Raw genomic sequence first — 25,611 nt, 5'->3', positions numbered from 1 at the left:
GCCATTTTTAATAAAGATTTTATTTATTTATTTACTTATTTTATGTATATGAGAACACTGTAGCTGTACAGATGGTTGTGAGCCATCATGTGGTTACTGGGAATTGAACTCAGGACTTCTGCTTGCTCAGGCCCAAAGATTTATTTATTATTATATATAAGTACACTGCAGCTGTCTTCAGATACTCCAGAAGAGGATATCAGATCTCATTATAGATGGTTGTGAACCACCATGTGGTTGCTGGGATTTGAACTCAGGACCTTCAGAAGAGCAGTCAGTGCTCTTAACCACTGAGCCAGCTCTCCAGCCCCACATTGCCATTTATGTTTTTGGACTTTTAAGTCAAGCAAATGTTTATTCAAAAACTAAATAGAGAGCTGGGAGGATAGATCAGTGGTAGAGAAAGTGCTTAGCAGGGCATAGACCCTGGGTTCAATTTCCAGCACCCAAAAGAAAAATAAACAAAATGAAATTGGAGAATAATCAACACTAAAGATAAATTTTTAGGGGGCTGGAGAGATGGCTCGGTGGTTAAGAACACTGTCTGCTCTTCCAGAAGTCCGGAGTTCAATTCTCAGTAATTGAACTGGTGAGCCACAGGTGACTCACAACCATCTGTAACTCCAGTTCTAGAAGGTGTGATGCCCTCTTCTGGCCTCTAAGGGCACTAGGCATGCAATGTGGTATACACTGAATACATTCAAGCAAAACGTTCTTACACATAAAATAATGAAGTTTTAAAATGAAGCTAGAGACAAAACAGTGGTTAAAAGCACTGGCTCCGCTTGTAATCCCAGCACTCTGGGAGGCAGAGGCAGGTGGATTTCTGAGTTCAAGGTCAGCCTAGTCTACAGAGTGAGTTCCAGGACAGCCACGGCTATACGGCTATACGGAGAAACCCTGTCTTGAAAAAACCAAATCCAAAAAAACAAAAACAAAAACAAAACAAAAAAAAAGCATTGGCTCCTCTACTAGAAAACCCAGATTCGCTGGTAATGGTGGCACACACCTTTAATCCCAGCACTTGGGAGGCAGAGGCAGGCGGATTTCTGAGTTCGAGGCCAGTTGGTTTACAAAATAAGTCCCAGGACAGCCAGGGCTATACAGAGAAACCCTGTGTAGAAAAAAACCAAAAGATAAAAAATTAAAAAAATAAGGAAACCCCAGATTCAATTTCCAGCACCCATCCACGCACAAGCATCTGGACCTCCAGTGTCAAGGCATCTGATGCCCTCTTCTGGTCGCCACAGGCAGCAGGAATGTACGTGTTATATAGACAGATATGTGCAGGCAAAACACCTATACACATAAATAATTTTAAAAATTACAAATAAACTTTAAAAGAACGTTTGAGAACTGTGAAAGCACTGGTTCTGTGATTCAAGGGGGCCAGTTGCTGGCTCTGGGGGGCCGGTTTGTCCTGTTTACAGACACGCCATCTTATGGCTAAGTGGCACCAAGAAGCACAAAAAATGTTTCATCTTGTCACTGTTCCTAAATTCTTGTGGATTTCCTTCGGTCCCATCATTCAACATGTGTGCTTCGATTCTCTTTTCTCTGCCTTCCCTTTATTTTCCTAAAATTGTATCATTTAGGCGACTATCTTGGGAAAGGTGGTTGCCTAATGCATCAGGAGATAAATTTTGACAGAGACAGATGGACAGATGGATGGATGGATAGATGGATACCAGCAATATAAACAGAAGGATGAACACGTGATAGCAGACATGATGGCGCATGCCTGGAAGCCCATCACTAAGCAAGGGCAGGAGGCTCTGGGGTTCAGCGTGGCCTGGGCTGCGGAGGGAGACCTTCTCAAACACAACAAAACTGCAGCTGTTTTCTTCCTTCCTTCAGACACGCATACACACGCCTCCCCCACTGTCCCCGGAGCCTGTAACCTCCATACTCCCCAGTCTGGGCCCACCAGGCAAGCTTAGGAAGCTGCATATCTGGCCAGATTCTGGAACTAACTTCCCTGGCTTGAGTTTCCAGAAACAGTAAGGATGTACAGAGACGTCCTCACAGCCCTCGCCGCTCAGGTGAACGGACCGCCGCTGTGTTTCCTACGCACGGTATCCCATCTTCCTGGGTACATTCTATTCCGCTTCTTTGCTGCCTCGTGCTTCCTCTTTCCGGGCAAAGTGCTCCTTCAGGGGAGGAACTTACAGAACTCAGTGCAGAACTTAGTAGTGAGCCCTACGTATTAGATAAGCACTACATAAAAAGCAAAATAAATAAAATTGTGTAATGCCCACCTCTACATGTATAGTTCAGTTTAGATGTGAGATCAGGGTAGAGAGGAATCCCTGTTTTGATGCATCTCAGCTTTATGAAGACCTGATTCAAAATGATCCTACAGGGTCAATATAAAGGATCCTTTCAGCCAGGCGGTGGTGGCGCACACCTTTAATCCCAGCTCTTGGGAGGCAGGGGCAGGCGGATCTCTGTGGCCAGCCTGGTCTATATAGAGTGAGTTCCAGGGCAGACAGACCGACACAGAAAAATCCTCTCTTGGAAAACTAAAATAAATAAAGGTTCTTTTCCAGTCAGGTTAGAAGGCAGAGAAGAAGGACATGACCCCCGACACCCAACAGACACTGGCAAGATAAGCAGCCTGTAACTAGACTACTGACAATTTGTAATTTGCTTAACAGTCTTATCGTTGTGTGAAGTGGCTGTGCTGTCCAAACCCTGACCTAAAGGTTTCATTCTGATGATGATTCAGAAACAGCTGACAGGAGAACCAAGGAGGCACTGGGCAGGGCAGGGTGTCCCCAGAGAATGGGGGGTCCCCGGAGAATGAGGGGAGTCCTGGAAGAGGAGAGATTGTTAAGGAAACTGAAAACGCTTTTCCCAAGAGCAAGCTGGTGAGTTGGTCAAGGGGAAGGCAGGCTAGGAGAGCAGGAGCTGTGGGCGGCTCACTGAGGCTCTGGGATCTCTGGGCTGCCCTCGGCGTGCCACAGAACCTAGTTCCTGGAACATGCCATTTGCCTCTGACCTCCAGCCTTCCCTCAAGCTGTCTCGCTGCCTCTGGAGCAAATTTTAACATTCTCCAAAACCCAGCCAAGTGTGACCTCACCGCACACATCTCCCTGACCCCAAAGCTAAAGCCTCAAGCTCCCTGTAATCTGAACCTTGCTGCTTCCCAAGTCTGTCTCCCCTCTTGGACCATGGCTTCCTGCAAGCACAAACCTGGAATCATTTTTCATTCCAGTGTCAAAGGCTAGCCCATGAATGACACACCCTAAGCATTTGTTGAATAGAATTGCTGCAGGTTTTATTCAATTTTTCTTCTTCTTTTTTCTTTTCTTTTCTTTCTTTCTTTTTTGAGTTCTTGTTCTTGTTTTTCAAGAGAGGGTTTCTCAGTGTAGCCCTGACTGTCCTGAAACTCACTTGTAGACCAGCTGGCCTCAAACTCAGAGAACCCACCCCCACTCCCCACCCCCACCCCCAGCACCGGCACACCCAGCTTTCAATTTTTCAATCACATATAAAATTGGGGCTCTTTGTTTTACAGAATATTTGACAGCACACTATTTTAAAATCATGAATACAGATGACTCTATTTTGAACCGTCAAAGGTATGGTTTCTCGCTCTTCAACTTGACGATAGGTTCCTACAAACTGAGACATCGTTTCCAGGGGGGCCTGAAGTGGCAGCCTCAGGGGTTCTAGACTCTGCTAGAAGTCCTATGTCCTGTGTCCCCTTGCACCTTCCTGTCACTGCTCCGTGGCTCAGTCATTCACTCTGTAAACTGAGGAGAGTACACCTGCATCAGCCTAAAGATGTTAGTCATGTAGACGGGATGAGTGTGCTGTGCCTAGAATTCAGTAAGCTCCCTGTGTCTTATGAAATGTGTGCCCCTGTTAGCATGACGTCTATATTATTCATTTGAGAGAAACTGATGCCTCAGAATCCATTTGCAGGGAAGCAGACCCCCTTGCCCTGCCTCCATCAGACTGGAACTGAGGGGGTTGTAGTTGTAGGTTTTTTTTAAAGAGTACACCTGTCTGCATTGAGAGTCCTCCCCGACGGTTTGTTTCTTTAAGCGTGATCTGAACCAGCATCTTGGCATCACCAGGGAGCTAAGATCTGTTTCCGACCCTCCAGGCAAGGGATGATCTCAGATTCGGAAAAGGACCCAGAGTACCCAGATGCGGGGGCGGCCGGCTGGGGCCAATTATAAGGACTAACTCCTAAGGGTCAAGTCACCGAGGTAACCGTCTGGCCGAGGTCCCAGAGCCACTCGGTGGCTAAAAGTAAGACTTGCGCTACGCCGGGAGCCCAGGAAGGGATGGGTGAGCTCCCCCAGGTCCTCTCACTCCTCCATCAAGCCGGCCTACGGTCCTTAAGCAACACTCTTTATCCCCCCCCCCCCCCGCCCCCAAAGGATCGAGCATTGCATCTACACCTCCAAGGGATGTCAGAACCCCTTGCAGTTTCACCTCCGAGCCGCTAGATGTCGCTAACCTTCCATTCCTTGTTTCTTCTCCACGCTCAACCTCTTCTCCCCTTTTGCTCCGAGACTCTCGCGAGATCTCGCGGCAACTTACAGAACCGGAAGTCGTGTGTAGATCTCTTTCCTTTTGCGGCCATCGGTGGATCGCAACCGGTGAGTTTTCGGCGGGTTGCTACAGGCAATCCGGAGCCATCCGCGGCGAGGCAATGAGGCTTTCTCTCCCGAGGCTCCGAGACAGTCTTGTTGGCCCGGCCTCAGTCAGGGAGCCGTGCTGGGATGGGCTCGAGCCGTGTCTTTCCTAGCCATGGACGGCGGGGCTGGAGAGGGGTACGGGGCAGATTCGCGGACTCGAAGGCCGGCGGGGGCCAATGGAGGTGTGATTAAATAGTAGCCTCGAGTCATCTGCTGCTAGCCCTCTCCCCAGTTGGAAGGGTTTGGAGATCCGCCCTAGTTTCCATGCTCAAGTGGGGAGCAAAATGCAGAGCACGGGAGTCTGTAAGTGAGAAGGTAAAGACCGGCGCTATTTAGGACCCTCACAGGATGCTTGAGTTGGAAAGTCAAGTTTAAAAGTAAGACAGCTGTTGCTAGTGGCAATCTCTCCACCTAGGAAAATGCAAAACACAAAAGAGATAGGAGGAAGGTCTCTCAGAGTAGCTGAGCATGACATCTTCCAGTGAACGTGTGCGTCTGAAGTGGAATTGAAACTGGGAGCTGGCTGAGACTTAAAGCGTTAAAGGGTCTTCTTGTGTGTGTCTGTGTGTGTGTGTGTTTTTTTAATAGCCAAAATGAAATTCAATCCCTTCGTGACATCTGACCGAAGCAAGAACCGCAAACGGCATTTCAATGCACCTTCTCACATTCGGAGGAAGATTATGTCCTCCCCCCTGTCCAAAGAGCTGAGACAGAAGTATAATGTTCGATCTATGCCCATTCGAAAGGATGACGAGGTTCAGGTATGTTTCCTTGTTTGTGAGTCAAGTCTGAAAAGAACTTTCCCATTGTGTGGGGGGGGGGGGCACAGTCAACAGTTTTGTTTACTGCTCAGCAAACACAAGACATCCCAAGTAGATTCCCTGCCTTCTTTCATTTAATCAGACCTACATGATCTTTGAAAGGGTTGCATTGCATCAAATAAAAACTTTTTAGTCCACCTCAGCTCTTAACTGTTTGTGAATGTCTTTCTGTAGGGTTCTATTGGGGTAAGATTTTCTGTAGCTGTAAGTCATAATTAGTGTTGGTAAGTTCTTGAAGTCCTTAAAAGAACACTTTTTCTCAAGGCAGAGAAAGTGTAGCCCTTGGCTGTCCTGGAACTAGTTCTGTAGAGCAGGATGACCTCGAACTTGCAGAGATAAGATGCTTCCCTGGGATAAAAGGTGTGCACTGCCTGCCTGGCACAGCTTAACATTTAACAATACTTAATAAAATGAAACAATAGCCTGGTATGGTCCCTATAGGGTAGGAACAGTCTTAACTAGTCTTTGATTTTAAAAAGCCAGTGTGGTGGTTTACCTTCTAACAAGCCTTTCTTTGCTATAGGTCAATGGCCTGGTTGTCTCTTTAAAGAAAAAAAAAGGTTAAGGGTTGGCGATTCAGCCCACTGCTTATAGTGCTTCCCGTGTAAGGGAAAGTGGGCCTGTTGGAGGTACACAGTGTGTAAGTGGCCCAGACATTCTGGTTCTCTCAGATCTCGCCCTGCTCACGGCTTTCCTAACTTGCACCCAGGTTGTTCGAGGACACTACAAAGGCCAACAGATTGGCAAGGTGGTCCAGGTGTACAGGAAGAAATATGTCATCTACATTGAGCGGGTCCAGCGAGAGAAGGCGAACGGCACAACTGTCCACGTGGGCATCCACCCCAGCAAGGTGAGTATTTTTGAAGGAGGAAACCACTTGCTTTGATGGTGTGATTGTGTATTTACAGGACACCTGGGTGTGGCCCTTGTGCTAGAAATGTATGCTAAAGCAAGTCTTAAGTTTGGGGTTTAACGGACCTTCTGAAATCAGTGTCCCAAACATTTCTGTGTGCCTTTCCTCACTTGATTAATATTCTGAAGTCAGAGAGAGGGAGTGGTTATGAGTTGAGTAGAGAGCTTCAGCCCTGTGTTCAGTATAATCAAGTGATCAGTGAGGCCAATTCTAACACCCTAATGAAGTGGTCTTAGGGTATTGGTAGTAAAAAGTGACCCAGAGCTGAGGTTGTGATCCCATAAACTGGTGATTTAAGCCAAATTTGAACATCCCATAATGTATGCCTGTCCTAGACTGACTTCATGTCAGTTACCCCAGATTTCTGATTGGATTGCTTAACGTGTAAGCAGTGCCCACAGAAATCAAACCTCGGTCTGTTGGTCCTCGCTCCAGCCCAGCACATCCCCTTAGTGAACCGAGTTTTTGTTTTTCTGATACTCAGAGGTTTGCCTATCTCTGCCTCCTGACTGCTGGGATTAAAGGCCTGTGACACAACACGTGCCCCAAGCAAGGTGTCTTTAACAGCAAGAACATTTCTATTCTGTAACATTCTAATGGGTTTGTTTTTTGTTGGCTTAGTTTTTGCTTCCCATCACTAGCTCAATTTTCAAGATAAATGCCATGGTCAGTTCTTGGTCTTTGGTCTTTACACAGCCTGTGATTAGACCAGCTGGGTACACCCGAGCCTCTGCCCCAGAGCTGTATGATCATGTGTAGGCCTTTAAAAAACATTTAGGTATCCACCACCCTGGGTTCAGAGAGTGGGAAGTGGGGCCTGTAATGGGCTTGGCGGTCTCTCTGCAGGTGGTCATCACCAGGCTGAAGCTGGACAAGGACCGCAAGAAGATCCTGGAGAGGAAAGCCAAGTCCCGGCAAGTGGGGAAGGAGAAGGGCAAATACAAGGAAGAGACGATCGAGAAGATGCAGGAGTAGAGATGGCTCATGCACAGCTTTTATTAAAGACTGCTTAACTGGTCCTGTCTTGTGTGGTATTTCCCAAGTACCTTGGTTTTTGTGACTTACTTTGTTTCTGTGTCAGTCTTTGGGGTTCTGGGAGGGACAGCCACCTTCACAGATGATCTGATAGCACCATGACAAGTTTTGTGCAATTAAGAGGAGGGTTTGTTTTGTTTTTGTTTTTCTGTTTGCTAATAATTTTGTGGAATCGGGAGCTATAGTGAATTTTGTGCTTATAGTTAGCCTTGGCGGGCTCAGAGTCTTACAGCAGCCCTTTGTATAGGAATGGACAGTTGAAAATATTCCTAATGGACTGATATCTGGAAAGGGCCCTTAAGAGTCAGTTCTCCCACCTTGTGAGTCCTAGAGGTTGTTCAGTCGTGGAGGCTGGTGCCATCTCATAGAGCCTAAATTGTTTGAAATTCATTGGAAAAACCCTTACATGCACCTGCATTTGCTTGTGTATCTGTATACCAAGTTCTCAGTGTCTACAGAAGCCAGAAGAGGGCACCAGATCCTCTTGGATCAAATTGTTGGGTCCCCGGGCTTGAGCTTAGTTCCCTTCCTCTGAAGGAGCAGCTGGATTTCAACTCCTGAGCCAGCTCTCGAAGCTCTGGAAAAACTAAGTGTCTCACTGAAGAAAACCTGACTGCGGTGATTTCACTACAGTGAGAATTTTATCACTGGTGATAAAATTTTATTTCCCAGTGCTGTGAAGTAAGTTGCAAGCAGCAGTGTGTATATCAGAAATCCCAGCTGAGGTGGAAGCATTGAGGCTAGCCTGGGTCGTGTTAGCAAGATAATTTCCAGAAAATGACACATTCTCAGAGAACTAAGTCTGGAGTGTCCTATTGGCAGCTTGCAGGGTTTAGGTGTCTCCAGTAGTAACTGGAACAGGGCACTCCCGGGTTTTGCCAACATCAGCTTACAGCAGAGCCTGGCAGGGTCCCCAAGTTAGATGGTCGCCTCAGCAGATCTCCGAGCCCTGCTGCCCAGGTAAGCACAGGTGGTGCTCTGAGCCCCTGGAGAGGTATAAGGCCTAGACATGGTGTTCTGTTGTGAGGGAACTGTACTCTGCTCCATAGCCATGAGGGGTGTACATGAACCCTCAGCGAGTGATGGAGGGTTCAGTGGAGGAGAGCTGTAGTGAGCTGGGTTTCTGAGCACATGGGGAAGGTGGCTAATATGAAAGCCCTGTGGTTCCAGGTCAGAAAAAGCCTAAACCAGAAAGGGGAGACAGTGGGCATGTCCAAACCCTTGGGTTGCCCATCCCACCAACACAGATCACTCAGGAAAGCTAATTAGAGCTTCAACTCATTAGAACAGACAGTTGTGTTTGCAATGTAAGCACTTAGACCTGAGTTCAAGCCCCCAGCACCCATTTTAAAAAGTTGAGCATAGGGACTGGCACTCAAAAACAATTGTTGGTAGCTTTCAGGGACCCCAGGTTCAGTTTGCATCATCTCATGATGGCACAAGTTTCTAGGGATCCTGACACCATCTTCTGGCCTCTGGGTATACAGGCAAATATGTATGAAAATGAAAAAAAGCATAAACCACATTGGAAGCCAGAGCATTGACTCAGCAGTTAGGACTACACACTGCTCTTACAGAGGACCAGAGCTGAGCTCCCAGCACCTGCATCCAGTGGCTCCCACCCTCCTTAACTCAAGAGAAACTGTGCTCATAGGGACATGCAGGAAGAATTGTGTGGTCTGCTCGAAATATTTTTTTTTTTTTTTGAGACAGTTTCTCTGTGTAGTTCTGGCTGTCCTAGAACTCTAGACCCGGCTGGCCTCGAACTCAGAAATCTGCCTGCCTCTGCCTCCCAAGTGCTGGGATTAAAGGTGTGCGCCACCACCACCTGGCTGCTTGAAATATTTTAAATGTAGATTAGAACTGGCTGGATCTTAGCCGGAGTCTCCCTCTCCTGTACGCCTCAAGACTATAAAATCATGTTGTATTCTTGGCACAGGTCAGTGCATTCCAGAAAGTGACTAATCACCATGGAAACAACAGGTCTCTGGAGCAAAACAAAAGTTGGCTTGAGGTTGGGTTAGCTAGAGAGAAGGGCGAACAGCACAGGTTACAGTTCAGAACCAGGACGACTGTGACCCCAGCAAAGGATCTATGCGCTGTTGTGTTCTCAAGGCCTGGAAGAAGGTAGCTCAGGGAGTACCGCCCATGAACTGGATTAATAAATGATTCTCAAGCCAGGCATGGTGGCACATGCCTTAGTCCCAGCACTCAGGAGGCAGAGACAGTTCCTCAAGAGTTTGAGGCCAGCCTGGTTTACAGTGAGTTCCAGGACAGCCTGGGCAATACAGGAAAAAACCCATGTCAATAAATCAATTGATTAATTAATTAAATTGTTCTGCAGAGATGTGCATAGGGAGAAGGGAAGGTTTACAGCCTTTTATTCTCCACGTCTGTCTTCCTCCATGTCCCAGAATTAACTAAAAACTCTTCTGAGCATCCTTCGTGCTGGGCCCCTGTTTGGGGGTCACAGCCCTGATGTCGCCTACCTTAAAAAGGTATCATGAGAAACAGATTCAAACACGTGAGGGGATTTTACCAATAGTGAAGTCTCGTGATCTGCCTTGCTGCCAGCAGATTTTACCTTCAATGAAGAGTTGGAGACTCCTGTTTGTTACTTTTTAAAAGATGTATTTTACGTGCAGGTCAGCCGTCTGTGTAGGTACACTAAGCACACCTAGTGCTCAGAGAAGCCAAAAGCGGTTAGCAGATCCCTGAGAACTGGAGTTACAGAGATATCCAGCCCTGGCCGCGACCTCTTTGGTGAGCCAATGTGACTGGGTATCGAGGGAAGCTGCATTGTTTTTGGATAGGAAAGAACATTTCCCTGCTTGTGTTTAGGGTCCAAAGTCTCCTCTCTCTCTGGCCAGCAGCTCACATTCCGTTCTGCTACCAAGACATTGTCCAGCAGGGTAAACAAGGCCCGCGGCACCAGGGCAGAGCCGGCCTTCTGCCTCCTGGGTGCTTCGCAGCTCCAGAGACTCAGCCAGCACTGAGCTGCTGAGGTAACAGCGGGGCCCAGCATCACTTTCTTTCTTTCTTTCTTTCTTTCTTTCTTTCTTTCTTTCTTTCTTTCTTTCTTTCTTTCTTTCTTTCTTTCTTTCTTTCTTTCTTTCTTTGTTTTCGTTTTTTTGTTTTTGTTTTTGTTTTTTTGAGACAGGGTTTCTCTGTGTAGCCCTGGCTGTCCTGGAACTCACTCTGGCGCTGGAGCAGTAGCTGAGAGCTTACACCTTATGCACAGGCATAAAGCAGAGAGAAAGTTAAGTGGAACAGTGTGGGCTTTCGAAGCTTCAAAAGGTTGGATTCCCGGGTACTAGGGAGTTAGGACTTGAGAATCCTTTGGAGGAATGGGTAGCTCAGCTCTTAGCAGAAACTCCAAGAATGTCAGGGGGAGGGCGGTGCAGACCACAGTTAGATGGCAACAGTTGTTTCAAAGGGATGACTCAGAGCTATCCTGTGGCCCAGATAACACAAAGGCGGGACCTGTTGTCCTAACAGAAACCAGGATGGGTCAGCGCCAGTCACAGGCATTCAGCAGAGACTACTCTGTACAAGGAAAGCAAGTAACTTGTCTTGAGAGGCACAGCTCCCATATACCTGACTAAGCACTCTTCAGTGGAAGTCAGAGTCCTTCACATGTATGGAACTGGAGGGAGGGTCGAGCTTCCTTCCTGGGACCCTTTGTCCATTATGAAGATTTTCATGTTTAATCTCTATAGAACTCAAATTGGTCATGAAAAAATGGAAAGTGGGCTAAAGATTTTTGGTCTTTGCTGGTGGAGTAAGGAGCCTGTGACATATTTTCTCACACAGGGCTTAAGCTCTGGCTCAATTAAAGTCTTGGTCTATAACCAAGTCCTGTCTCTTTTGTAAAAGGCATGATAATTGCTCCAAGTCTCAGGGATATAGTGGGACTTCTGAGAGGGTAGTGAAGGGGGATGGGAGAGGTCACTTTCTCCTCCTGACTAGCAAACCCTTGGTAAATTCTCACCTCTCAACAGGAGAAGCAATGGCGGCAGGAATCAAAAGTCAGTCTGTTCAGTCTTGTCCGGGCCACTGGGGTAGCAGTCAGTGCCATTATGCCACAGACCTGCCTGCTCACGTGCACAGCCACTTGCGAGGTCACAGGCTGACACTTCAAGGTTGAACACACTGCCTTCTAGCTCCTCAGAGAACTAACTGCCCAGGGCTCTCCTGCCCCCAGTTAAGGAATGCTGCGGAACGATCTAAGTGCGCCTTTCAGTGAGCTTCTGCTCGGCACGGGGTGTGAACATACACTACACAGAGGGCAGGCGCTGCAAACCTCACAGTCTAAGCTCAATGCGGAAGAACCATTTACAAGTAGAAGGAGGGGCTGGGCGGTGGGGCGCATGCCTTGAATCTCCAGCACTTGGGAGGCAGAGTGCAGGTGGTGGATCTCTGAGTTCAAGGCCAGCCTGGTCTACAGAGTGAGTTCCAGGACAGCCGGGGCTACACAGAGAAACCCTGTCTGAAAGCAAACCAAAAGCAAGCAAGCAAGCAAGCAAGAAAAAAAGAAAGAAAGAAAGAAAGAAAGAAAGAAAGAAAGAAAGAAAGAAAGAAAGAAAGAAAGAAAGAAAGAAAGAAGGAAGGAAAGAAAGAAGGAAAAGAAAGTGGAAAGAGAGAACAGACTCTGCAAAATTGTCCTCTGACCTCCACACATGTGCTCTGTCGTGCAAGCTCCCCTCCCCCTCCCTGACTCCACAATAATAACAATAATTTTTATTAAATTTTTGAAAGAATTGTAAAGATCCACACCGTGCTAGATGGCGTGTTGTATTTAGTGCTCTCAAAGATCAGCAGTGCGGCGTTTCCAGTTGTTAAATACATAGATCCTTTCTCATTCTTTTTAAGGTTTTAAAACATTTTAAAGTTTGTGTTACTTTATGTGCATAGGTATTTCCCCCGGCATATCATGTATGGATGCAGTGCACCTGCAGAGACCCAAAGAGAGCCTCTGATCCCTTGGAGTTACAATGGTTACAGTTGCCTTGTGGGTGCTGGGAGTTGAGCCTAGGTCACCGGTGCACCATAAAGCGGCCTTAACCACTGAGCCATCTCTGCGGACCGGCTTACGTCACTTTATAACATGAATAGAATCTGCTTTGCTTTTCTGTAGCTTGAGGGGAAAGAAAGAATATTTTTGTCTTGCGCGTCTTGGGTCAATTGTCCGTGGTTTCTTGAGATTTAAGAACTGGGATGTGCTTAGCTGGCCCTGAGGGAAAAGAGCAGAGGAGGCAACGGAGGAGTTCAGAGTCCTGCCTGGCTTCCAAATGATCTCAAATGGTTTCTGCACACCAGGGCAGTTACAGCAGCACCTAATCAGAGCAGCTCTCCAGGAGCTGGTTCAGTTGCTGAGCGACGGTCACCTTTGCTCACTTACTTAACCGATTTAGATGTGGTGACTCTCTACCCCTCCCCAGTTTTAGTTAATTAGTTGGTTGCTTAATTAGTTAGTTTTGACAACTAGGTCTCTCTCTGTGTAATCCTGGCTATCCTGGAACTTGCTATGTAGATCAGGTTGGCCTCAAACTAACAAAAAAAATCTGCCTCTAGGGTGCTAGGATTTTTAAAGACATGTGTTACCCTGTCTGGCTCTATTTTTGTTTGTTTGTTTGTTTGGGGGTTGTTTGTTTGTTTGTTGAGAGAATCTTTTATAAACATCACCTGTAAATAAAAAGGCTGATGGCCAATGAGCTGAACAGGAACTAGATGAGACACTGGCAGGAAGAGAGGATTCTGGGAAATGGTGAGCATATAAAGGAGGGAGTCGGGAGAGCATCTGGACTAACCAAGAAAGACAAATTGAGGATGGCAGACCAAGGAGGCTGCCCTAAACCAGCAGGGAGACTCTGAGGAGAAGGAAGTGGACCAGGACTGAAGGAGAGGCAACGAACCACATGATCGATTTAAATGGGTTAAATAAGTTACAGGCTAGTCAGGGAATGAGCCAAAGTTTATGGCCTAGGCATTTATTAATAAATTATTAGTTTCAGAGCCATCATTCCAGGAGCTTGGGCTGGGAAAGGGAAAACACATTAAAATTATTTTAAGATTTTTCAAGACAGGGTGGAACAAACCAAACCAGTCTTGCACTCACAGGGATCCACCTGCCTCCACCTCCCAAGTGCTGGGATTAAAGACATGAATCACAGCTGGGCGGTGGTGGCACACACCTGTAATCCCAGCACTCGGGAGGCAGAGGCAGGCAGATTTCTGAGTTCGAGGCCAGCCTGGTCTACAGAGTGAGTTCCAGGACAGCCAGGGCTACACAGAGAAACCCTGTCTTGGAAAAAAAAAAAGAAAAGAAAAGAAAAGAGAGAAAGACATGAATCACTATTCAAAAAAACATGATGGGGCTGGAGAGATGGCTCGGCAGTTAAGAGCACTGATTGCTCTTCCAGAGGTCCTGAGTTCAATTCCTAGCAACCACATGGTGGCTCAACCATCTGTATTGGGATCCGATGCCCTTTTTGGGTGTGTCTGAAGACAGTGACAATGTGCTCACATACGTAAAAATAAATAAAGAATTCTTTTAAGAAAACATGATTGTTTTTATAGGCCATCTTCTTTTAAAATTGTTGTTAATATTTTATTATAGTGGGGTTTGTATATCTATCCATCTATAGACAAGATATAAATAGTCATGTAGCCCAGGCTGGTATGGAATGCCTAAAGGTTTGTCTTTGCATCCCAAGTGCTGGGATAAAAGGCGTGCACCACCACTGCCCAGATATTTTTCTTTTCTTTCTTTCTTTTTTTAATGTATGGCTTATAGGTCTTTACAATCTTTCCAATGGTTTTATAAAGTTTTGTAAAAATTGATTCAAACAAAACTCAAGATCTTTTTTCTCTCTCTCTCTCTCTCTCTCTCTTTCTCTGGTTTTTTTTTTTTTTTTTTTTTTTTTTTTTTTTTTTTTTTTTGGTTTTTTCAAGACAGGGTTTATCTGTCTAGCCCTGGCTGTCCTGGAACTCACTCTGTAGACCAGGCTGGCCTCGAACTCAGAAATCTGCCAGCCTCTGCCTCCCAAGTGCTGGGATTAAAGGTGTGCGCCACCACTGCAGGAGGAGGGATGGGGGATGAGGGGGGGGGGGTGATACTTTTAAATATAAAAGCAGGATGTAGCTCAGTGGTAGATCACTTGCCTAGCATTCCAAAGGCACAGACTTCCTTGTAAAACCCAAAAAAGGAGAGCTGGCTCAGCGGTTAAGCACACTGGCTGTTCTTCCAAGACAGAGGTTGTGGATTCAGTTCTCTGTACTCACATGGTGGCTCACAGCATCTATGACTCTAGTTCCAGTGGCTCTGATGGTCTCTTCTGATCTTTGAAGGCACCAAGTACTCATGCAGCGCATATGCATACATGCAGGCAAAACATCCATGCACCGAAGATAAAAATAAAGATTTAAAAAAAAAAAAAAGGTAGCGCCTACTTAGGACTCTCACCCAAAAGGTAATTGACAACAGAACGAGGTTTGCCTGAAATCTTGTTCCGAGCCTCATCCCGCTGAACTTAGATTCTTTTCAAATGCTTTCGACCTTTTTTTTTTTTCTTGTTCCTTTTTATTATCTTCCTGCTAATCTTTGTTTACCCAGGTTCTGGCTATTTTTTTTTTCAACCCTACAATTAATTACCCCAGATGGCTGACTCCTTGGAGTTTTCCAAGCAAACAAAGCAGGCAGGAAATAGAAGCTTCCTGAGAAAAGCAGCTTTCTCCGGTTGGTCGGTTGGTCTGTGGGTAGGAGCTGGAGAGGGACGTTGCCTTGGGACTAGTTGTCTGCAGCTGCTCTCTGGCTTCACGGCGGATTTGTGATCCGAGGGAAGAGCTGGCACATTTCAACCTTTCCTTTTAAAACTTGACGCTGGTATTTTGCTTTCTCTGCAAATTGATACTTTTCTGTTTCATCAGAATGCCTGTGTTCCTTCTGCGGACCCCGTTCCTCAGAACAACTTCTCCACACTGCAACCGTTAGGCTAAGACCGCTTTTTCACTGTTAGAAGCTTCCTGCCTTGTTGAAGGGCATGTGCCCGGCGGGACTCAGCCTTTCCTTCAGGCTTGTACGAACAGCCTGCTTTGTATCTTTGGTGTGTCCCTGACTGATTCACCTAGTAGCCCCTGACCCAAGTTCACACCAGCGATGTCTTTCTCCTGAGAAATGACTGCCTTCACTATAGGACCACAAGGGTCTTGCTTGGCACAAACCCACATCATCTGAAAAGAACAGCCACCCTTTAGTCCCTTTAGTGAGGAATACCATTCTGGATGACCAGAGATTACCACCCCTCTTCCTCTCCACATATACAGGAGTTCTGTTTCCTGGAGGGACCCTGAAATCCATCAAAGGAGGGAGATGGGACACAGTTGGTAGAGTTGTGCATGCTTACCATACACAAAGCCCAAAATTTAATATCTGGAAATGCATAAATCTATAATCTTAGCACTCAGGATTATCAGAAATTCAAGGTCATCTTTAGCTACATAGCTAGTTTGGGGCCAGCCAGTCTACATGAAGAAAGAAAAGAAATCTCAGCTATCAAACTTTTCTCCTGCCAACTCCCCTTGTACCATTCCTCTCATGAACTCAACACTAATGAACACCAATTATGTACCATATTACAACAAAGAGACTGAAGAAAGAGGCACTAAGCCTGTCTGTAAAGAGGCGCCTAGGGAGGGCTCCCCACAGATTTCACTTAAGCTGAGTTTTAAAGAATTGTAATTCATCAATGAACATTCTCCATTCTGCCTACTTTGCAAGATTTATTTTTTTGTATGTACACCACATGTGTATGTGCACAGTAGGCCCACACATTCCTGTGTGTCTGAGTGTATGTATGTGCACACATGTACCTAAGTGTATGGATGTGTACCATGTGTGTACAGTGCCCATTGAGGCCAGAAGAGAGTAAAGATCCTGTGTAACTGGAGTTACAGATGGCTGTGAGCAGTCTGATGTGGGTGCCGGGAACTAAAACTGGCTGAGTCCTTCACAAGACCAGCAGGTGCTGGTGACCACCGGGCCATTTCTTCTTCTTTTCTCCTCCACCTCTTCCTCCCCCTCCCCCAGGCTGGGCTCGAACTCAGAAATCCGCCTGCCTCTGCCTCCCAGAGTTCTGGGATTACAGGCGTGCACCACCACCACCACCCGGCTATATTAGTGCTTCTTGAAGACATCATTCTAGTTGAAGTTAACCAAACACCAAATACTGCGTGGATCTACTTGTATACATTGACTCAGAGAATGAAGTGATGGACACAGGCGGGCAATGGTGGTTGCTGGGAGCTAGATGAGAGAGAGAGTGGGAAGCTGTGTGGAATGAGTGGAGCATCCGCGTGGGGAGATGACATGTGGTCCTGATGATGATGGCTGCAGCACCTGGGCAAGCACTGAACGCCACCAGCCCACAGGCCACCCAAGCTAAGGCGGCTAAGTGCATATTTTACTATAGTTTCTGCTCACAAATCATTGGGTCACAGTGGTGGGCTTGTGTTGTTTTGTTTGAGATGGCATCTTACCGTGTTAGCCTGGCTAATATTGAACTCACCATCCCGAGTACCTGAAACTAGAATGCCATTGATTTTTTGTTTTTGTTTTTATTTTATGGAGACAGGGTTTCTCTATGTAGTCCTGGAACTCACTCTGTAGACCAGGCTGGCCTCGAACTCAGAAATCTGCCTGCCTCTGCCTCCCACCACTGCCTGGCCTAAGCCAGTTCTTTATGTAGGAAAAAAATAATTTTAATTGTAAATGACTGTGTTAGAGGTGGTCAAGTCATCTATACTAAATACACTTTAGCCAGGTGGTAGTGGCATATAGCACTCAGGAGGCAGAGGCAGGTGGACCTCTCAGTTCAGGGCCAGCCTGGTCTACAGAGTGAGTTCCAGGACAGCAAGGGCTCCACAGAGAACCCCAGTCTTGGAAAGCAAAACAAAACAAAACAAAGACAAGCTAAACAAAAATACAAAATGAAAAAGGAGCTGAGTTTACACAAATGCGTCTCTGAGTGCCTGCTTTGGCTCTGCTGTTGGTTTTCAGATCTAGGGCTTGAACCCAGGGCCTTTGGAATGGCAGGCAACACTACCACTGAGTTAGATATTCAGCCCTCGATGATATTGTGTGTGTGGGGGGGGAGTTGTTGTTATTTTCAAAATTAGATCATAAAAGGCAGCAGGGTTTCCTTCTTCCTCTCTGCTAGATTGTTTACTCTGGGCACAGCTGGCCACGGTCGAGCAGAATCCTGTAGCAAAGAGCTGAAGCTTGCTGCAAATGGCGTGACTGGACCCTCGTGGAGGCTGATCTTCCGGCTCCAGCCACGAGCGCAGACTACCAGCGGCAGTTCCAGCCTACTTTTGTTTGTTTGGTTGGTTGGTTTTTGGTTTTTGAGAGAGGGTCTCTCTCTGTAGTCTTTGCTGGCCTGGAGCTTGCTTTGTAGACCAGGCTGGTCTCAAACTCGGCCTCCTTTGCTTCCTAGTGTTAAGGGTATCGGCCACCACACCTGCTTCTCAGCTAACATCTCGACTTGTAATCTCATGTGAAAACCTGGGACAGGGCTGTGCAGCTCCGTTCCTCGAGTGCACATTCATTCCAAGGAGATGGACTTAATAAGCCAAGGAGGTGTCTGCGTTCCCTGATAAAGGCATTACTCACAGCAACCAAGACACAAAGTCTACCTTACATGTCTATTAAGGGGAGCTAATGGAAAGAAAATGTGATGAGTCTACAATGGAATGTTTGTCCTCTGTGTTATTTTTATGTTCATTTCACATGTGTGAGTGTTTTGCCCGTATGTCTATATATGTATGTGTGCCTGAAAAAAAGGCACTGGAACCCTTGGAACTGGAGTTATCCCCCAGGCAACTGTGAACAGACATGTGTGTGTTGAAAGTCGAACTCAGATCCTCTGACATTAACTGCTTCTAGAGGTCCTGAGTTCAAGTGCCAGAAACCACGTGGTAACTTAAAAAAAAAATCCATCTGTAATAGGATCTGATGTTCTCTTCTGGTGTGTCTAAAGACAGCCACACTGTACCCACATGTGTAAAACAAATAAATTATTTAAAAATAATTTTAAAGGGGGGGAGGCTTATTCAGCTTTTAAAAAGAAGGAATGCCTTTGATCCCAACTCTTGGGAGGCAAAGGCAGATGGAACTCTATGAGTTCATGGTCAACTATGAATTAACTATTAGTTCTTAATAGGACCTGGCCAGCCCCCCAATAATTGAGACTCAGTCCTAGTGATTTGTTTAATCAGCCTTAGCACAACAACTGGGCGATTGCCCCTCATCTATTTTTCTATGCTACACTGGCTATCTCCTATCTGTGCTCCCCAAGTTCCCTGCTGTTTGAGACTTTCCCAGGATGCCTTTCTTCTCCATCAGTCAGTCCTCAGGGGAGACTTCTTTCAGACATGTCTCCTGGCCTATCCCCTCTGATAGAGCCCTCCTGTCCTCTGTCTGCTTTCTTCTCTCTCCTTCCTCCTCCTCCACTCTCTCTCAGTGGTCCCTAGTCAGAGACTGGCAGCAACGTTATCATACGAAAACATACGTTATCATACAGTAACATACGTTATCACTTGGTGTAGTTCCAATCTGCTACCTGGACTGCAACCAGATCTTGGGGACCAGTAGTTAACGTTTAAATACGTGGCATCGCCAGACCAACCTCCATCAATGCGGATCTCTGAGTTCAAGGTCAGCCTGGTCTACATAGGGAGCTCAAGGTCTACATAGATCAACCCTGCCTCAAGAAAAGAAAGAGGAGGAAGAAGTCCTGTCATTTACAACACCAAACCGAGGATGTCATGACCAAACTCAGGTCATCAGGCCTGATGGCACTTTCATCCTCTGAGCCATCTACGCAGGCCCCAAAGGTAGAGCATTTCATCAGAAAGAAGAAATAAATTCAGGAGATCAGCATAGTTATATTTCATGACCACTATTGACTGTGTGTGTGTGTGTGTGTGTGTGTGTGTGTACGCGCGCACATACTCTAGCTTTGAACTTGGGCAATCTCCTGCCTCAGCCTATGGAAATCTAGGACTGCAGGTGGTGGTGCACCCACAGCCAACTCAATGTATTGCATTTTGAAAAAATTCTGAAATGTAGATCTTAGGTGCTCTTTCCACATAAAAAATATTAAGTATCTGAGGTAATACAGATGCTAATGAGCTGTTTGAGCCTGTCCACAGTATACGCATGCTTCAAAACATCATGGTATATGATATATATATATATGCACAAGCTTGGTTTGTCAACTGAAAAATAACATCCAGTTTTTAGAAACAGAACTATTTAATCAAAGTGCTTCCAGATTCCTGTCCCTCGGACTCTATGTAAATTGACCTTTATTACTTCAAGGTGGTAAGTCGGGGGCAAATGTTTACCCAATAATGAATAGCTCATAAACTAGATCTTACTCTAAGGGAGAGATTATATTTTGACTTGATGTTCTTTGTACCTATGTTGTCTGGCTAGCCCTCTAAAGAAATCTGTGATCCTGCAAAAACTGCGATCATTTTCCAGCCAGATACATCTGTGTAGTTTGGCTGGTTTTATTTTATTTTTTTGTTTCTGAGGACATAGTCTCATAGAGCTCAGTCTGGCCATCCTCCTGCCTCAGCCTCCTGGCATTATAGGTATGTGCCACCAAAGTCTGGCTAAATTTACTTTTGTTTTTCGGTTTTCAGTGTGGTTACATCAAACCCAGATTCTCATGAATGACAGGTAAGTGTCTGTATCACGGAGTCCCTCCTACGTGTTCACAGGTGCACTACGGCAGAGGCTGCTGGGACAAGCAGGCTCCAAAAAGCTCACAGGCAGGAAGAACTGGAAAACAAATAGAACGGGTTTTATTTTTCTCCCTTCCTCTCCCTCCTCCAGTTCTCCTCGACAACTGTCAGACAGGATGAAGACATGGGCAATTTACTCCACATCACCCGAGCCACAGGCCAGGCCCAGGTGAGGGGACGGATGCAAAGCTGGTCCCCAAATCCTCCTTTGTCATCCTTCGATACGGTGAGGACGCCCTAGCCGGTGGTGTCTGGCTGGGGTGGTAAGTCGACTGTATCTGTATCTGTATCTGGCTTTTGGTTATCCGTAGTAGGCTCCAGGGTGTTGTCCCGGCTGTCGGAGATCTGTGAGGTATTCATCAGAGACTCTGGCTCTGAGCTGCAAGGAGTGTTGATGGAGGAACTGCTCATAATCAGGCTCCAGAAGTTTTTATGGTTGAGGTAGCAAAGGATCCCTGGCGAGGTGGGTTGGGGAGGGGAACAAGAAAAAGGGGGGGAAGCTGAGAGAGGCATGGAAGGTGAAAGGTGAGGTAGGCTGAAGGGAAAGTTAAGACCTTCCGGACTTCCGTGGGGCCGGAGATGGCGAGAGGGGTTGCCTGTCTCTTCCAGCCACACAGCCTCTGCTCTGACCCACCCAACTCCCTTCCTCCCCCAGGGCCCTCTCCACCACTTACCACAAGTGAAATACAGGATGAGCACCAGCCAACCAATGAAATAGCTCCAGCCGATGGGAACCGATATATTCTTCTTCAGCTCGTAGATCCAGAGGTTAACAGGGAACAACAGGAGGGTGAGGAAAATTAAGGTGACTGGGAGGCAGGAGTGGAGAGATCTTATTCTCACCTAAGAATCGCACAGAGGGTCTGCCTCATCTGCCAGCCTACAGCCACAAATCACTCGCACTGAGGAAACCAACCCCTCCCGTCTCCAGCAATCAGAAACCATCGCACTTCCGCTCGCTTTCCTTCCCCTCCCCTCCCCGCCCCCAATGCTCACACCACACCTGCCCCCCCCCCACTCCCAGAGAAGAGAGAGATGTGCCCCGACCATGTGGGCTAGGGAATTAAGAACCTTTTTCAGAGCTGGGGGGCACCTTCACAGAAGCTCAGGATGCTCCCAATCAAGTCAAAGAACGGCATCCTCTGTAGGCACGGCAGGTACGGCAGGTGCAGCCACACGGTGAGGACAAAACCCAGCCCTACGGCCAGGGTGAAACTTATCTTAGCCACCCCAAAAACTGGATGGATTGTCCACATCTTAAAATTGTCTGGGAAAATGACAAAAATAGGGAGGAACTCAGGATTCACAAAAAAAAATTGAAATACAGTCAAGTGAACAAATATGGGGACACTCGGGTTGTCCGGAACCAAAGAAATCCTGCACAGTTGAGATGAGGGAACAATACTTTCCCTCAAGTAAGATTCCTGACCATCCGGAGACTGAGAGAAGCCGAGGCAGCCTCCATGACAGACTTCAGATTGGCAGTTAGGAGACTAGGCCTAAAAACCGGGTCAGCCCAGGAAAGCCCAGGCAATTCAATTACTAACAGCAATAAACAAACAAACAAACAAACGAATGAATGAATGAATGAATGAATGAATGAAATGAAACAACAACAAAACCCAGGCTGCCGCCTTCACACCCTGGTAATGGAATGGTGCAACGCATGGCCTGAGGCAAGGACAGTGGGTCAGCAGCAGTTTCCAGACTTCCTCAGCTACTTCCTCAGTAACAGTTTCCAGACCTCCCCAGCAAGTGTCCAGAGGTGGACCCAAGAGATTAACATCGAGGTCACCTACCCCCAAATTTCCTAATGAGCTTTAGATCAGGCCTGCAAGCTCACTGGGTGGCTATCTTGGGAGTGAGGAGACCCCAGCATGCTAGACTTTGGCACAATAAACATTCTTTGCATTTATGTACTATTTGAGTCTGGGGTGTCAATCTTTGGCGAATCATGGACCCTTACAAGACTGTTTGACAATTCCAACCACTTGAACACATGGAGGGGAAAAAAAAAAAACAAAACAAAAACCAAAAACCAACAGTGTGCCGGCTCACGCTCTGAGCCCAGCCACAGCTGAGCTAGGAGGGTTGCTCAAGTTACATGTGGAGTTGCAAGCCAATCGGTCTACAATGTAATGTTTCAAAAAAATAAACATAGCCAGATATGGTGGCTCGTGCCTTTAATACCAGCACTACAGAGTCAGAGGTGATCAGATCTCTATGAGTCCAAGGACAACCTGGCCTACATAGTGAGTTCCAGAACAGCCAGACCTACATTGTAAGATCCTGCTTCAACAAAACAAAACAAAAAGCAAACAAAAAATCTAAAAACCAGGCATAGTGGCTCATGTCTTTAATCCTAGCATTCCAGAGGTAGAGGTAGGCAGATCCCTTTAAGTTCAAAGCCAGCTCCGCTCTATATAACAAGTTCCAGGACAGCCAGGGCTACATAGAGAAAATCTATCTCAACAACAACAAAAAAACAACAAATTAGTAAGAATAAATAGAAGGAAAAACAAACCCATAAACAGCAATTCTCAGAAGAAAACATATGCAAACTGTCAATGCACTTATGAAAGCTCTGGTGGCTTTCTCTTTTCAAAAGAAATCTTGCAAATTAGCTTATAATTTTAGACCCTGAAGCCTGGGATGACCCTGAGATTGACCTCAAAGCCTCGTCCCCCACCTTCTCCACTGTCCAGTGCAGAGCGGTCAGCTCCTTTGGAATGAGTCTAATTTCATGAATGGCCATGGCGCCACTGTCCACTTCTTCCAACCTGTTGTTCCTTTTCTGGCGTGACCGCACGGTTTTCAGACCTGTTACCCAGTGTTTGCACTCCCTGGTCTCTCTAGAATCTGGCTAAAAGGAGCCAGAGTCTTCCCAGAGACCCGTTCCAAAGGCTTCCTTCCCAGTGCTCAGAGATAGGTTCAGGGATGAGCCCAAGCTTTGGTAACCAGTTTTCTGTCTTAGTTACCTATTCATCATGGCGTCTAAGTACCCGACAAAATGACTTAAAGTGAGAAGAGCTTATTCTGGTCCCTGGCTTCAAAGAATCTAGTCCATGATCCCTTGGCTCCAAATAGTTGGGCCATCACAGTGGCAGGAGTATGTGGCATACGCTGTGAAAAGCGTAGATTCTTCACTTATTAGGAGACAGAGACAGAGAGGAAGCTAGGAAGGGGCCAAGGGCTAGGCGCCTCAAGACGAGCTGCAGAGACGGCTCAGCGGTTAAGAGCACTTGCGGCTTCTTTCAGAGGACCCATGTTCACTTCCTGGCCCCCAAATGGTGATTCCCAGCTGTCTATAACTCCAGTTCCAGGGATCTGATGCCCTCTTCTAGCCCCTGTAGGCACCAGACATGCATACAGTACATAGACATGGCACACAGACATACACATAAGCAAAAATACTCATACACATAAAGTTTAACATTTATCATTTTTTTAAAAAAGATACCTACCCCTAGTAACCCTCCCCAGGAACCTCCTCCCTCCCCAGGAATCCCTTCCTCCAATGAGGTCTCACCCTGCAAAATTTCCAGAGCCTTTTGAAACTGGATTCTCTGACCTGGACAGTGGTGGTGGACACCTGTAACCCCAACACTCAGGATGCAGAGGCAAGCAGATCTCTAAGTTCAAAGCCACCCTGGTCTACAAAGCGAGTTCCAGGAGAGTGAGGGTTACATAGAGAAACCCTGTCTCAAAAAACCAAAAATCAAAACAAGCAAGCAAAAAACCAGGAGTGTCTAAGTGTCTAAGTGTGGTGGCTCATGTGTGTAATAGTAGCCCTCAGAGGGCTGAAGATAGGTCGGAAGTTCAAAGTAACCCTGGGCTACATAATGAATTCTACAGAAGTTCCAGTCTTCCCATCTGTAAAATAAGGGCAATTATTCATTGAGATTAAATACCTGAATACGTGTGTGTGTGTGTGTGTGTGTGTGTGTGTGTGTGTGTGTGTACCTGGTCTTGCTTACAGGAAAGAGAATGCCAGATGGAAAGAGACATCCAGAACTAGACATTTTTGAAGTAGTGAGGGACATCACCAAATGAAACTTACGTCAGAAATTGAACAGCTGTGAGAATTCAGGGAAGGAAGGAATAAGAAAGCCAAACAGTAAAAGGGAACTTTGGGGCTGGCCTAGAGAAGCAAGACCTCGGGCAGGAGAAAAGGAAGATGGCAGGAATGGAATGACTGTAAGAGATCATCCAGGGGTCCGTCCTCTCAGGGCTCTGGGTATGCAAAGCTGGAAGGAGCCGGCACCTCCCAGCTGAAGAATAACATTATTCAGGACTGATCCAGACACCTCTCAACCTTCTTAAAGGAAAGACCTGTGGGCTTTGCCCAAAACAATGACATCTTCTCCTGGGTCAGACAAACTGATTTGGCCAAACCAAAGGAAGAAAATGATCCGGACCACACCATACCATCCTGCAAGCCAAATGAAGATGGTTGATGGGAGGGAACGAGATGTCGGGGGGGGGGGGGGGGGGTGTCTCCACCAGGTCAAGGCAGGCTGGAGACCTGGCATGGGACACAGGGACTCACCTTCCCCATTGTCTGAGCTGGGGCAGCTTTTAGATATGCAGATGTACAGGAGCCCTGTGGACATACTGTGGATGGAGGTGTATACTCTCTTGGTGACATTTTGGGGGTAGCGCTGATGGAAACGACTCTTAGAGGGATACAACCATTTCTTGGAGAAGACCATGAGCAGGAGCAGGAGGAAGGCCACCAGGCTGAACTCTGAGGCCATCACCTGGGCCATCCAGCGGGAGCTGTGTGCCATTTTCCATTGAAGGGGCAATAGGGAGTTGCGACGCTGCTCCGTGAGTGACCGCCTGTTCCTGCTGGGAGAAGGGACAGAAGTCCTCTCCAAGTCCGTCCTCTCCGGCATCCTCTCTGCTCTGCCCAGCTCACCCTTCCTCCGTCCTGATTCACCCTTGCTCCCTTCCTCTTCCACACTCACCTGGTCCTTATCCTCTTAGATTCTTCCTCAGTCAAGTCAGGTTCCATCACAGGCCTAGTGCCTGAGCAAGAATGGGGGGACCTCTTTTCAGGCACCTGAGCTCCAGATCCAAGAGAAGGCCCCTCCCCATTCCGCTGAGCAGACCCTAACTGCCATGGAATATTGCTATGGAGCCGAGAGATGGGGGATGGGCCGCGGACTCAGCTCCAACCCTTTTTCAAAATTCTATTCCTCTGGCTCCAGCCCCTAATGTGGATCAGATGCCTCCTGCTGGCTGCTACTCCCACTTTACCCAAGGGGATGATCTCTGAGAGACCCCCATTCTCTTAATCCCAAATGTTCACTGACAGGAAAGAGAAGGAGAAAGATGTGCCCCTAGGAAAATACCCAAACACCTCTGTCATCAT

General features: G+C 46.9%; 2 protein-coding genes across 2 annotated transcripts; one reads left to right on the top strand and one right to left on the bottom strand.

The window, feature by feature from the left end:
* Nucleotides 1-4,530: 4,530 nt before the first annotated feature.
* On the top strand, nucleotides 4,531-7,407 carry Rpl26 (ribosomal protein L26). Its single transcript, XM_052196572.1, has 4 exons — nucleotides 4,531-4,616; nucleotides 5,244-5,416; nucleotides 6,186-6,326; nucleotides 7,236-7,407. The coding sequence occupies exons 2-4, from the start codon at nucleotides 5,249-5,251 to the stop codon at nucleotides 7,362-7,364; spliced, it is 438 nt and encodes a 145-aa protein (XP_052052532.1). The 5' UTR covers nucleotides 4,531-4,616; nucleotides 5,244-5,248; the 3' UTR covers nucleotides 7,365-7,407.
* A 12,865-nt stretch (nucleotides 7,408-20,272) lies between these two features.
* Odf4 (outer dense fiber of sperm tails 4) lies at nucleotides 20,273-25,251 on the bottom strand. The gene is made up of 5 exons (XM_052195472.1): nucleotides 25,205-25,251; nucleotides 24,784-25,085; nucleotides 21,328-21,501; nucleotides 20,909-21,043; nucleotides 20,273-20,689 (listed from the first exon to the last, which is right to left on the bottom strand). Exons 1-5 carry the CDS (start codon nucleotides 25,249-25,251, stop codon nucleotides 20,472-20,474), a joined length of 876 nt encoding a protein of 291 aa, XP_052051432.1. The 3' UTR covers nucleotides 20,273-20,471.
* Between the last annotated feature and the right edge of the window lie 360 nt (nucleotides 25,252-25,611).

The sequence above is a fragment of the Apodemus sylvaticus genome, chromosome 10, assembly GCF_947179515.1.
Source record: "Apodemus sylvaticus chromosome 10, mApoSyl1.1, whole genome shotgun sequence".
Classification (NCBI taxonomy): domain Eukaryota; kingdom Metazoa; phylum Chordata; class Mammalia; order Rodentia; family Muridae; genus Apodemus; species Apodemus sylvaticus.
The sequence above is the reverse complement of the archived record's forward strand: the minus strand, read 5'-3'. Positions and strand labels throughout refer to the sequence as shown.